Source organism: Rosa rugosa, chromosome 3, assembly GCF_958449725.1.
Source record: "Rosa rugosa chromosome 3, drRosRugo1.1, whole genome shotgun sequence".
NCBI classification, from domain to species: domain Eukaryota; kingdom Viridiplantae; phylum Streptophyta; class Magnoliopsida; order Rosales; family Rosaceae; genus Rosa; species Rosa rugosa.
In genome coordinates this window covers 35,162,276-35,175,798 of record NC_084822.1, presented here as the reverse complement: position 1 = coordinate 35,175,798, position 13,523 = coordinate 35,162,276, and the positions used below count along the sequence as shown (strand labels likewise).

The following is a 13,523-nucleotide window of genomic DNA, read 5'->3' as shown; positions in this document are numbered from 1 at the left end:
ATGGGCATCTGGAGAACTCTGGGCCAAATCCGGATTATTAGGGTGAAGAAAAATGCGTATTGTATCACCACGGGATCTGAGAAGCTGGCAAGGAAACTTCTGGAGGAGAGCCTATGGAATATTAAAGGCTATTGCTTCTCTGTGCGACATTGGCCTAAATACCACTCCTTGGACGACATTGCAACCAACAGAGCAATTTTCTGGATACAAGCACATGGCATTCCCCTCAACCAGATTACTGTAGGTAATGGCAGAAAGTTGGGGAACATCTTGGGTTCAGTCATTGAGTGTGAGGACCCTCTGGTGGCAGGAAATAGGGGGTTTCTTAGAATAAGGGTCGATTTTGACACCAGCAAGCCATTAGCCACTTTTGTTCAGCTTCCTCGGCCGGGCTCTTCTCCCTCAAAGATTCGACTAAAGTATGAAAATCTCAAAAGCTTCTGTTTCAACTGTGGAAGGTTAGGCCACTTGATTACTTCTTGTAGGCACAGAATGCACCCTTTGCTTAAACAAATGAGGGTGGTGTATGATCATTCTCTTGTGGCTGAACCTTGGCAAAAACCAATTTTCACACAAACTCCGATTCCTCTGGAATTTCCGTATGCTCCGATGCCCGGAATTTTTCGTCGTGGGAGCTCACACGGTGGTCCAAGCAACAGTTTGAATTCTAGAGATCCACAATCCTCAGATAGGGACCTTTCACAGTGGTCCACAATGGAAAAGGATGGTTCGGTGCTGTCAGCAGCATCAAATATGGATGGGTCATTGTCTTGCCAGGTTATGCAAAGACCAAAGTACACAAATCAAGTTCCCAGCTTGTGGAATCCGGATGCACATGGTGCCATGTTCAGGAATGGCAGTCTAACACGTGCTATTGGTGGAATCAACTTGAATGCAGAGAGATAGGCCGACCCGGAATGCATCCCCCCTTGGGCTTTCAGGAACAAAGATGACTATTTTAAGGAAAATCCTTACTTCCCTATACCCATTTGCTCTGATAATTTAGATGGGCCTGCCTTGTCCCCTGTCAAAGCAAACAATGTGTTATTAGTTGAGCTGCCCACCAGTACTTCGGAGGACCACTGTGCAGCCCAGCCTCCTCCTGTAAAAAGAAAAAGACAAACAAAAAAGAAAGATGAAACAAAGGAGGTGGGGACAAAGAAACCTAGAGTACCCAATAGTCCCAGTCTTCGTTTGTCTTCTGGAGGTGGAAGAGCAAGGGGAAGAGGCAGAGGAGGTAAAACTGGAAGAGGAATGGGAAAATCTGTGCTTATCCCGGAGTCTCCCCTAGTTGAAGTGGCAGGTAGAGGGGAGGTTTTGCCAAGTGTATCTACTGCCCAGAATGATGATGTCTCTCTTTCTGTCCCTTTTATTATGGCTGAAGGTATGGAGGATTTAACCCACCTCCAGGGCTGTGGCGGCTGGCTGAATACAGCTGCACGGAACCAATGAATTGTGTTTCGTGGAACTGTCAAGGATTGGGGAAGACCTTGACAGTTCAGACTCTTCCGGAGATCACACACTCCCATTGCCCTGATCTTGTTTTTATTTCTGAAACACATCAATGTAGTAGTTATGTTAACATGTACGAAACCAATTGGGCTTCACAAATGGTTATAATGTCGACCCTATCAATAAGGCAGGTGGCCTTACACTTTGGTGGAAATCTGATTTTGTAGTGGAGGTCGTAGATTTTTCTAAGCACTTTATTGATACTTGGATCACTCTTCCTAGTACCATAACAAAGGTTCGGGTCTCTTGGCTGTATGGTCCTCCCTATGCTACAGAAAAGGCTGATTTTTGGAGTAGATGGATTAATCAAAGGCGAGGAGATGGTGTGCCTTGGCTTGTAATTGGGGATCTAAATGAGATTTGCAGTCAACATGAGAGGGAAGGGGGAGCTCCCTGGACCCCTAATCGAGGTCGGTTTCTTCAGTCCTTCATTAACTCAAACTCTCTACTGGATATTGGCTTTTCTGGTCAACGATTTACCTGGGTGAGAAAGGAGGGGGATATTGTTGTGCTACAAGAGCGTCTAGATCGGTGTTTGATTGATGATAATTGGTTAATGTGTTGGCCAGACACATGTCTTACCCACCTCACCTGTGTAGGGTTTGATCATAACCCTATCTTCCTAAGAACTAGTCCAAGTTTGGAGAGACACATGCCCAGCTTTATATTTGAGTCTTTTTGGGTAGATGATAAGGATTTGCCCCTATAATTGAGGATAATTGGTTGTTAGATACTATGGTCCCAAGTGTCACAAATTGGTCCAATAACCTCCAAAGGTGTAGGGTCCACTTAAGGAATTGGAGTAAGAAAAAGTTCCCGAAGTGTAACAAAGTGGAAATAAAGAAGTGTTTAGTTGGCCTTGAAGACTGTCACGTCTTCATCCTTTTGATAGTTCGGAGCAGCAGCTAGAGATCTCTGCAAAACTTGGTTCGCTCTGGCTAAAGGAAGAAAAGTACTGGCATCAGAGGTCTAGAGTTAAGTGGCTGAATTCTGGAGATTCAAACTCGAGATTTTTCCACCTCTCAACACTTCAAAGAAGACAGAGGAACAGAATCCTCAAAATCCAAAATTGCAGGGGTGAGTAGGTAGTTGGGGAGAAATCAGTACATTTTGAATTTGAATCCCAATTCAAAAGTACTTTCAGCGCGACTGGCCCTCGTCCTTGGGATTCAGTCTTTTCTGGGGTGTCTCCTATGGTTACTGTTGAGATGAATAATTCGCTCATGGCCCCTGTTTCTCTGTTGGAAGTAAGGGATGCTGCTCACCAATTGGGAGCTCTAAAAGCCCCGGGACCAGATGGTTTCCCAGGTTTATTCTATCAAAAGTATTGGGGTATAGTTAAGCAAGTGATTTGGGATACTGCTAGGGACTTCCAGAAGGGAGCAATGAGGCTGAGGGGGCTCAACTCAACACATATTGTCCTTATCCCCAAGATCCCAAACCCGGAGCGAACATCACAATTCCGGCCTATAAGCCTCTGCAACAACTCCTACAAGATTCTATCAAAGTTATTGTCAAACCGTCTAAAGGTTATCCTCCCTCAACTGATTACACAGAACCAAAATGCTTTTGTTCCTGAAAGGCAGATTCATGATATTATCTTTTTGGCCCATGAATCCTATCACTACCTCAAGATGAAATGAGATGGAGGTAATTGTGAATTGGGCTTAAAGTTAGACATGAATAAAGCGTATGATAGGGTCGAATGGGATTTTCTTGAGGCTGTGTTGATTCGGTTTGGCTTTGATAGAGGATGGGTAAACTTGATTATGGCTTGTGTTACGACGGTCTCCTTCTCTATTGTTCTAAATGGGAACCCTGGTAAATTCTTCTCCCCTAGTAGAGGCCTTCGACAAGGGGACCCTTTATCCCCTTATCTCTTTCTTCTGGTCAGTGAAGTGCTCTCCCTGAGGTTGACAAAAGCTGTTAGAGATAAGACTCTTTTGGGTATCAGACTAAGTAGAGACTGCCCAACCCTTTCTCACCTTTTCTTTGCCGATGATGCTCTTTTCTTTTTGAAGGCAACTCTACACAATTGTTGGCAGCTGAAACAAATTTTCTTGGAGTACAATTCGGCCTCAGGACAGTTGATAAACAATGAGAAATCGAGTATTTTTTTTTCACTCCAAACACCCATACTCAGATGGCTCAGTTAATGTGTGAGCTGCTTGACTTTGTTAAAGTGGAGAATCCGGGTATTTATCTGGGACTTCCTACGGTATGGGGCCGGTCAAAGAAGGAGGCCTTGGCTTATTTAAAGGACCGGATTATTAGAAAAATCGACGGTTGGAAACAGAAATCCCTCTCCCTAGCCGGGAAAGAAGTGCTCCTAAAGGCTGTTGCTCTTGCTATCCCTGCGTACCCTATGATGTGTTTTAAATTCCCCAAAGGAGTTTGTGATGACATTAACTCTGCTTTGGGGAAATTTTGGTGGGGCTCAGAGATTGATCACCAGAAAATCCACTGGAAGAGTTGGGATTTTATGGGAACTTCGAAGTCTGATGGAGGTTTGGGTTTTAGGGATCTACAGTACTTCAATTTGGCTCTGCTTGCAAAACAATGCTGGAGATTGATACAAAATCCAACATCGCTTTGGGCTCAAGTTCTAAAGGCCAGGTACTTCCCGGATTGCAATTTCCTAAATGCTGTTAAAGGCTATCGAGCGTCGTGGGGGTGGTCTAGTCTGCTGGAGGCTAGGGATAAAATGATTAATGGATGCTACTGGCAAGTCATCAATGGCTGTTCTATAGATATTTGGAAGGATAGATGGATCCCTCCACCAAATGGGGCTGTTTTGGTAACAAATGGTCTACCACAAACTAATGTGCCGGTTTCGGTCTCTTCCCTGATCAACTGGAATTCAAGATCTTGGCAACTTGATAACATCTCACGTTTGTTGCAGCCTATTGAGGTTACTAAGATTCTGTCTACTATCGGTTCTGGTGATGGGTGTGACAGGCTGATTTGGCCTTGGAGCAAGAGTGGTTGTTATTTGGTGAAATCCGGGTATTACTGGCTCTTTCAAGAGCACTCTATTTTGTCCCCACCCAATGTTGCCTCCTCCCACTTGATTGACCATCAAGTGTGGAAAACATTATGGAAAATCAACACTCTTCCTAAGGTAAGACTCTTCCTGTGGCGAGTGCTAAATGGTGCCATCCCCACTATTCACAATCTGTTCAAAAGAAAATTGACTCCCTCCCCCTGTGTCCTATTTATGGTGAGGCCCCTGAAACCATTGAACACATCCTCCTGTTGTGTTCTTGGGTGGATATGGTCTGGTTTGGGTCGTTCCTTGGTATCAAAATCATCAAGCATCAAGTATCGACTTTTGATAGATGGTTTCAACAATTAATTAACATCTACATGTACTACCAAAAGTGAGAGAAATCGACTTCTTACCATTTTTAGCTTCATCTGCTGGAATATTTGGAAGTCGAGATGTGCTTTTGTCTACCAGAGAAAGCCAGTTCACCCTCTCCACACTGTCAAGACCTCTGCCTGCCAGATATCGGAATTCCTGGAGGCTAGTTCTTCTAATCAGGAGGCCCTCCTACCAGATCCCATCCCCGATCTAATTCTGGTGCCTTGGACGGCTCCCCTTAGGATGTGTGCGAAAGTGAATTGTGATGCAGCCTGGACTGCCCCTCATCATGCTGGTTTGGGGGTGATAATCCGAGATAGTTCATGCATAGTGCTGGGTGGATCGGCGTCTTGGGCTGCTTGTGCCTCAGTTCCCATAGCGGAAGTAGAAGCAATTTTGTCTGGAGTTGAGCTAGCTATCTCCATGAATCTGAAAAGGGTCATTGTTGAATCAGATTCAAAGGAAATTATCACTGATTTGAAGAATGCTACAGCAAGTAGGAATTGTCAAACCTTTCCGATCATCAACCTGATTAGGAAACGCAGCTCCTTCTTTGATGTCATCAGTTGGGAATGGATTCCCTGAGAAGAGAATCGGGTCGCACACTGTGCAACCTCGCTTGCCAAACGGAATGTGGGTCCTTTGAGATGGGCGTCATCGCCACCACCTTCCATGACTCTGGTTTTGAGGAACGATGGGCTTCCTTGCCCACATATAGCAGTGAATTGATTCCGGCAGTGGTCGACTACTGTGTATTTTTGTGTTTTCTTTTCTGGGTTTGCTTTCTGTCACTATTTCCGATCCGCATAGTGGATTTAGTTAGAAGTTAACTTTCCTTCCTTGATGTAAATTGGGGCCTGTGTACTTGTTACTGGGTCTTTGTTCGGGCTTTGCCCTTAATGAAATCTTTCTTCCAAAAAAAAAAAAAAAAACCCTCTTTTTTTCATCTGTTCTCAAAGACTCTGTTCATTGTCATGTTTTTGGTGGCTGGTACCCCATTTGTGCATTGAATTACTCAAAATAGTTTTTATTTTTTTAATTTTTAATTTTTTGCAATGGATATTTGAATATTTGAATTCACCTTGCTTTCATCTAGTAGTCGGGTTTTATGATGACCTGGACTCTCAGGCCTTGTTTGGTTTGAGGAAATGAAAGTAATTCCTTTGTCATTCTCATGGAATGAGAAATTTAATTTCCAGTGAACTTTCCATTCTAGCATTTGGTATCTTAAGATTTTTTTTTTTTGAAGCAAAAAGGTCAGCCTGTATTGAAATTTGAGCAAGCAGTACAAAATCGACACATACCCCTAGGGGTCGTCAGAAAGAGCTGATTTTCAGAGTACAACTAAAAAACTTATTCTAGAAGCAGAATAAGCACCCAACATACCCCTTGTATATCTGATTTTTCAGTATCAAACAAGCAGCTTTAAGGTCCGCCACCTCTTGCTCCGAGAACATTGGAGCTCTAAAAATCTTGGAAGCCATCGATGTATGGGAGGCTAACAACGTCTGGGATCCCAGCACTCCTTGTTTCCTTGCGGCTTTTTTCCTCCTCATGACCACTCACCTCCCTGTGGTGACTACAACTCGTGCTTCACATCAACCCAGCTATTCTGGTTTTCGACGGCCCCTTTGAGAATAGCGACAAGCTCGCTAAGGCCCCCGCTGGCGGCTGTGCTGCCATCTCCACCCTTTCTTTCAGCAAAACCTTTCAACCTGAAGCTTCATGTTGGAAAACCCCACCTTCACGATAAAAACTCTTCACCCTTTCATAAACAAACTTAAGCTCCGGTTCTACCGTTGCTGAGAAAGCAATCATCTTCCAAACCCTATGCACCTTTGAGTATCAAACTCTAACCGGATCCGTTGTTCCTCCTCCTTCCAGTGTAAGGTAGTTTGATCGAACCGGATCACACGTCCTAATGATGATCCCAAAAACGAGAGGGCCACCAGGTTGCGCAACACTGGCAACAAACCCCGAACCACCACCCATGTCTCCAAAGTCCTCGGAGGAACTGCCTCCATGTCCCCAATGCCATCATACTCCTCCGGCTCAATCATAGTATTTTTGTAAAACCATGGGTCTCCATTCAAGATCATGTTCTTCTGTGAGACACCATCAAACTGAAACACGAAATGATCTCGCACATTCAGGATTGAAAGACCCAACTTCACCCTCCAGATAGTCTGGATGGTGTCTTTGAATCCTGGATATTTAGATTTTGGAGCCAATAGACTGCCCCACAAGATAAGAGTGGTTCTCTTGGAATGCCGCCGCTCCAGCCGCTCCCAAATTCAGATGAGCGGAGTCTGAGAGTTGGAACGCAACAGCCAGACTCAGTATAGTATCAACTATGGTAGGTTTGGTGAGTTTTGTTGAAGAAAAGTTTCAATGAGAAACCTTAGCAGATAGAACGGCTAGGTCGGATTTGAAAACAAAAGCTTAGTACCCTTAACATAAGAAAAGTTATCAGGAAAGTTATTAAAAAATTTATAATTAATGTAATAAAATAATGAAATGTGAGTAATAAATGCAAGAAATGAAGAAGGGAAAATGAAATCCTTGGAGTATGGAAGAAACCATTTTCCCCCTTATTTTTCCTTCCTACATGGAAGTGTTTACTTTCCTTTTTGCATCCCAAACATAAGAAATGATTAAGTTTCATTTCCCTTCAATTCCGCAAACCAAACGAGGCTTCAGGAAGCTGACACTTCACCGGTGTCACATAGGTCCCACAGAACCCAAGTACTCAGTTACCTACTAATGAGAAACTTGTGAATGTTGGGGATCAAACTTGGGTGGGGGTTCCACTCAAGTAAGTGTCTTGTCATCCCTATCAACCCTCATCGTTTTGTTTTAGTTCTGTTTTGTTTTGTTTTTTGTTTTTTTTTTTTATGTAAATTAGTTTAAATGACCTTCTAGATAATAAAGTGTTAAGTAAGTAAGAACAATTCTTAGGTTCACCCCTAAGGTGAATAAGCATATTCACTCTCTATTGTCATTAATGCATTTTGACTTTATAATTTTCTAATCCAACCATTCATGTTTCATAACATCACACAAAGGTTAGCTCTGTAAAAAAATCAATCAAATTGAAGACCTTTTAGTTATTCATCTCTATGAAATACATGGACGGTTCATCATAATAATAGTAAGTGTTCTTAGAACCATCCATTTGTTTGATTCAATTGGATAATTAAACGATTTCTAATTCGATCGATTTTTTACAGAGATGATCTTTAAAGGCTAATTTAAGATATAGATTGTTAGATGATAAATTTATTAAGTAAAAGTATGCTAATAGACAATAAAGGTAAATATGCTCGTTCATCCAAAGGGTGAACATAAGAACTGTCCAGTAAATAACTATCAGACATCCGTGTATTTTATGCTTCAAGGTGTTTGTTTGATGCGAGGAAAAAAAATAAAAATAAAAATATAATAAAAACCTTTTACTTGTGAAACCCATTCATCACCACCTTCCTTTGGAACCCAACTTTTCCATATCTCTTTAGAGATGTGGAGTGCAACCCACAAGTGGCCACAACAGAAATAAACTTTAAAACTAACAAATTGTGGAATCTGTCAACATGTTTGCAAAAGGAGTCGTTTGTCCCATTCAAATTTTTTAACACAACCATGCATTATAAAAAAAAAACAGTATAGTTAACATACACTGCTCACAATAAACATCTGGAAGAGCTAGCTAGCAGGTTAAAATAAGCATAACGCCAGCACCAAGAAAGTAGTAGTACTACACGTCGTGACGAAGATCGGCAGGTGATTCTAACTAGGTCTAAATTGTGTGCAGAACAATCTACACGGTAAAGGAGTAGTATGGTGTTTGATAATTCTGAATTAAGTATATTCACGTGTGCACAAGTGAAGCAACCTTACTCTTGTCTCCCGGCGGTTTTCATCTTCGTATTTTAATCTGGAGAAATAATCACATTGCACAGTGCAATTCTGAATCTGCATAATAATTTAAGCCAAGTCCCTCGTGCATCCCCTCGCTAACTACCAATATTGCACATGAAGCATATCTCAGTGGCTCGATGCTCGGAGATACTTTGAGATATGTACAAGCTAAATAATTGAGTGATGAGTTGGAGTTTCTGAGGTGTTGGGGAGCATTGCATAAACACCGCTGAGATAGTGTTTTAGATCGAAATCGAAGTCACGATGCAGGTCATCGATCTGTGATAGGATAAGATGCTCTCTGTCTCCTTCTAACCCCGGCCTTTATATAAATACAGCAGCTAGAGAACTGGAAGAAAACCACAAACAAACTGAACTTTCAAATCCAATATCATCTCTCTCTCTCTCTCTCCTCTTTCAATTTTCTTAAAAATGGCTGCAGCTTCTCCTTTAAACCCTAAAGCCAACTACCATATTCGATCTATCAGCTTGCCTTCAAAACCGCACCCGCTATTTCAACAATGTGAAGATTATTTGTTGAGAATAATAGCTTCTTCTGATGCCAATTCCTCCTCATCATCAGCCATAAGCAACAAGTTGAGCTGCCTTCTCGATTTGCACAACTGTGTGAATGAGTTGTTTCAGTTGCCCCTAACCCAAGAAGCCTTTGTTCGGGAGCGAAATGAGAAATGGGTCGATGAGCTCTTGGATAGATCCCTCAGGCTCCTAGATGTGTGCACAGCAGCCAAGGATGCCTTGATACACACTAAGGAATGCGCACGCGAAATTCAATCCACCATGCGCAGACGAAGGGGAGGCCAAAGCGGGTTCACAAACGAGGTCAAGAAGTACTTTGCCTCAAGAAAAGTGGTGAAGAAAGCAATCTGCAAGGCCCTTGTGACTTTGAAGAGTTGCGAGAAAAAGTCCAGCTTCTCTTCCACCAACAAAGACAACGTAGCTGTGGCTTTGGTTAGTGTATTGAGGGAGGTTGAAGCAGTTTCTCTCACGGTGTTCGAGTCCCTCTTGTCATTCATCTCCGGATCAAAGGCACAATCGAAGATGAGGGGCTGGTCTTTCGTTTCCAAGATAATGCTCAACAAAAAAGTTGCTTGTGACGAAGAGAAATCGGAAGTAAACGAATTTGCTGATGTGGATGCTGCATTAAGCTGCCTTGTTGGCCAAGAAACAAGCAAATCAGACAACATCTCCTGCAACGAGGATGTGCAAAGCGATCTGCAACAATTGGAATCATGCAGTCAAGATCTAGAAGAAGGACTCGATTGTCTGTTCCGGCGACTAATTAAGAATAGAGTTTCCCTTCTCAACACCCTTAGTAATTAAATCCAAAAATCCTTGGTTGATGAAAATCCAAGTTTTTTTGTTGGCTTGGATACTAGCTATAGGTGTAATTTTGTACATGAATGAAGTATACATGTTTGTCTTTTGTGATACAAAAAGAAACTCTTTTGATTAAAATTCCCATGCCACTACTCTTTTTCTCGTTATATCTTATATTCAAAAGCATTCAGATTTATAATTCTACAGGTTGATTAATAACTTAATACTGATAATGAATTGATCTTCCTATGTATGGTATCAATTTACAGAATTAATTTCTGAACAAGAGCTAAATCCAGCATGCAAGAGAACTTCACTGAAGTAAACTAATATTGTCTCAATTACTAGGAGGTAAATTTAAAGTAGTTTTTAAAATCATGATTAAGATCATCACATGGGATTTTTGCAAATCATACCATGTCAAGGCTGTCAAGATTCCAATTGTCTCAAGTGAGATAGTCAATAAACAACAACTAATTAATGAGATTCAAATGAGGACTTGACTCTCACATGCATGCTAGCTTTGAGCAGTAAACACTTGCTGCATGACTGTCAATTTCTGTTAGAGGGACAACAAGATAATTTAGGATACTCCCACCATATGTATCTCAAACTATTTTTCAAAAAGTAGATTGAGACTAAGAAAATGTCAAGTCTTGGATGTGAGCTTGCTTGGTATTTCTTGTATCCTTTTGAAAACGCACAGAACACAGAACACAGAACTACTCAAATGGTTTATCAGTCAAAGTTGTTCTTAAATATTGTTTTTGCATAGTCATGGGGCGAGTATGACATTAATTTTAATTTTTGGTTGGTAAGAAATGAATACAATTTATTTAAGTTGATGATGCAATTTCTTTCCTAATACAGCCTTAATGAGATGTAGAACTGCAGGTCTGGAACTGTGGTCCTGGACTCCTGGGCGCATAGTTAGCATGTTTCCAGAAATTTATTCTGATTAGTCCAACTCATTTGTAAGATACTAAGATATGTATGATTAACCAACCCAAATAATGTTCTTTTGGTCAATAACCCTAGATGATTTTCAAAATTATTATCTGTGGCTACATATGTAGAACAATCAAAACCCGCCATCTGATTGTCACATACTTAAAGTAAACTGCACTGCATCTTGATGTTAATTAACTAATATTGGTGCCGCTAGCTAAATAGTTGGCTTCATCTCTGCCTTGTTTTTGTAGATCTAACATATATCTAGGATTACAAAGGCACTTAGCTATAAAACATGTTTGTTTAAAGACAAATTGGCAAAGTAGATATATTTATTTTCACTTGAAAACGTGTGACGTACCATTATTGCTGCAGTTGCTAGAAACAGAAGAGAAACAAGATATATATAAATACACTCTTGAAAGCACATAAAACAATAGAAGTTGCCTTTTTCTTGGAAATGAAGAAACGTTGTCAATCCACTCGTGCAGAGCTTATTTTATCACCATTATGCAAACTTACGTATAATATGGCATTGCTGAGATAACACTTAGACCAAATTAATTAGAATCATATCTTCTAAATATTTTGCAGCTTCTCATTTTTGGGTGGAAACGTAACAGCTAGGCCTCAAGAATACACCCTCACATTTCACAATTTAAATGCATGTAATTGGATATGAGACCCTTGAAACTATAATGAAGTTGTGCTTGGTTTCTTTCTGTTCAGGGAACAGGCCACTTCATCTAGTCTGCCTCTGACAGATCTTCCTCTAGCAGAACAATGCAGGGTCACAATATTAATATATATGCAGAGTGCATATCATGCCTCCTCATTCTGAAACAATCATGTGAAGGACCTGAAAAATCTGATGAATTAACTAATCATATCACATAAACGAGTTAAATGGTTTTCTTGGCTCTCCATGTATTAGTGGACAAAGGGTCGATGCCTTTCTCTATTGCATATATTATTAATGGATCTCGGTCCAATGTGGTGATTATGATTGAATAAGTGGTTACATTATGATAGCACACTATGAGATTTCCAATGCAAAAATGAATCACTTCGTGAGTTGGTATGCTGGAGTGGAAGAGACACTGCATAGACAATTAGACATTACCTCGAGAACGATACAGATCCAAATCGAAATCATGTTACCGTTCGCTGGTGAATGAAGTGGACGAGATTCCATGTCCCTCTCCTCAACCTACACTATATATTAAGCGGATGCAGAAGGAATAGAACTCATCAGTTTCAATTGTACATCTACTACAAAGTCTTCTAGCTATCAGCTTAAAAATCACAAAAAAGAAATGGCTTACCACACTCGCTCTAACAGCTTCCCCTCCAGGCCACACCCTCTTTTCCAAGAAGTTGATGAACATTTGTGTAGATTGAGGTCTTCCGAAGCCACATCCACATCTTCATCAACAATATGCCACAAGCTAAATGGTCTGCAAGACATGCATGGTTGTGTTGATAGGATGCTTCAATTGCCACTCACCCAACAATCCCTAGCCCAAGAGAAGCATGAGAACATGGTTACAGAGCTATTAGATGGATCTCTCAGTCTCTTGGATGTTTGTAGCACTGCTAAGGATGCCCTGTCGCAAACCAAGGCCTGCATACAAGATCTTCAATCTATCATTCGAAGAAGGCGTGCAGAAGAATCTGGAGTACTAACAACTGAGGTTAGGAAATACTTGACCTCCAGTAAGACGATTAAAAAGGTACTCCACAAGGCTTTGGAGAACCTGAAGGTAACAGCAGACAGATCCACTTTCTCTTCCCTCCACAGGCACCAAGACGCTATCACCATTGTTAGCAAGTTGAGAGACGTTAAAGCAGTCACAGTCACCGTGTTTGAATCAGTGCTGTCCTTCATCTCTGGGCCAAAGCCCAAGCCTAGCAGCTGGTCATTGGTTTCCAAGATAGTACAATCAAAGAAAGTAGCTTGTGAGGAAGAAGCAAAAGTAAATGAATTTGCAGACGTGGATGCTGCATTAAAGTCACTCAAGAGTGCAGAGAATGCACAGAACCAGCTTAACAATCTGGAGTCGTGCATTCAAAACCTAGAAGAAGGACTCGAGTGCCTATTTAGGCTCTTAATCAAAACTAGAGTCTCCCTTCTCAACATCCTAAACCAGTAGAAACACTACATATTTGCCTTCCGATCGATTTTGTACATGAATGCATCTTTAGATATAAAAGCTAATGATAAACATAATGATATACTCTTTTGTCCAAAATTTACTCTCATTGTTATACTTTTCTTAATTAGTTGGAAAACAGTATTTCCTCACTGATCCTCCATGGTTAATCAACACATGCAGAACACGAATTCCTGCGAGTGCATGCTGAATCAAATATAGTGACCATATATATGCATCAACCATCTAAATAGTCAAGTATAATACTATCATGGGTATCAATCTTG

General features: G+C 41.1%; 3 protein-coding genes across 3 annotated transcripts; all 3 read left to right on the top strand.

Annotated features, from left to right (window-relative positions):
* LOC133737632 (uncharacterized) lies at positions 1 to 906 on the top strand. The gene has a single exon (XM_062165154.1). It carries the CDS (start codon positions 1 to 3, stop codon positions 904 to 906), a length of 906 nt encoding a protein of 301 aa, XP_062021138.1.
* An 8,274-nt stretch (positions 907 to 9,180) lies between these two features.
* LOC133735629 (uncharacterized) lies at positions 9,181 to 10,176 on the top strand. The gene has a single exon (XM_062163025.1). It carries the CDS (start codon positions 9,227 to 9,229, stop codon positions 10,133 to 10,135), a length of 909 nt encoding a protein of 302 aa, XP_062019009.1. The 5' UTR covers positions 9,181 to 9,226; the 3' UTR covers positions 10,136 to 10,176.
* A 2,223-nt stretch (positions 10,177 to 12,399) lies between these two features.
* On the top strand, positions 12,400 to 13,236 carry LOC133737631 (uncharacterized). The gene has a single exon (XM_062165152.1). The coding sequence runs from the start codon at positions 12,400 to 12,402 to the stop codon at positions 13,234 to 13,236; it is 837 nt and encodes a 278-aa protein (XP_062021136.1).
* The last annotated feature ends 287 nt before the right edge of the window (positions 13,237 to 13,523 follow it).

Excerpts from the sequence above, each read along its gene's own strand:
- LOC133737632 (XM_062165154.1), top strand. The coding sequence starts at position 1 with ATGGGCATCTGGAGAACTCTGGGCCAAATCCGGATTATTAGGGTGAAG.
- LOC133735629 (XM_062163025.1), top strand. The coding sequence starts at position 9,227 with ATGGCTGCAGCTTCTCCTTTAAACCCTAAAGCCAACTACCATATTCGA.
- LOC133737631 (XM_062165152.1), top strand. The coding sequence starts at position 12,400 with ATGGCTTACCACACTCGCTCTAACAGCTTCCCCTCCAGGCCACACCCT.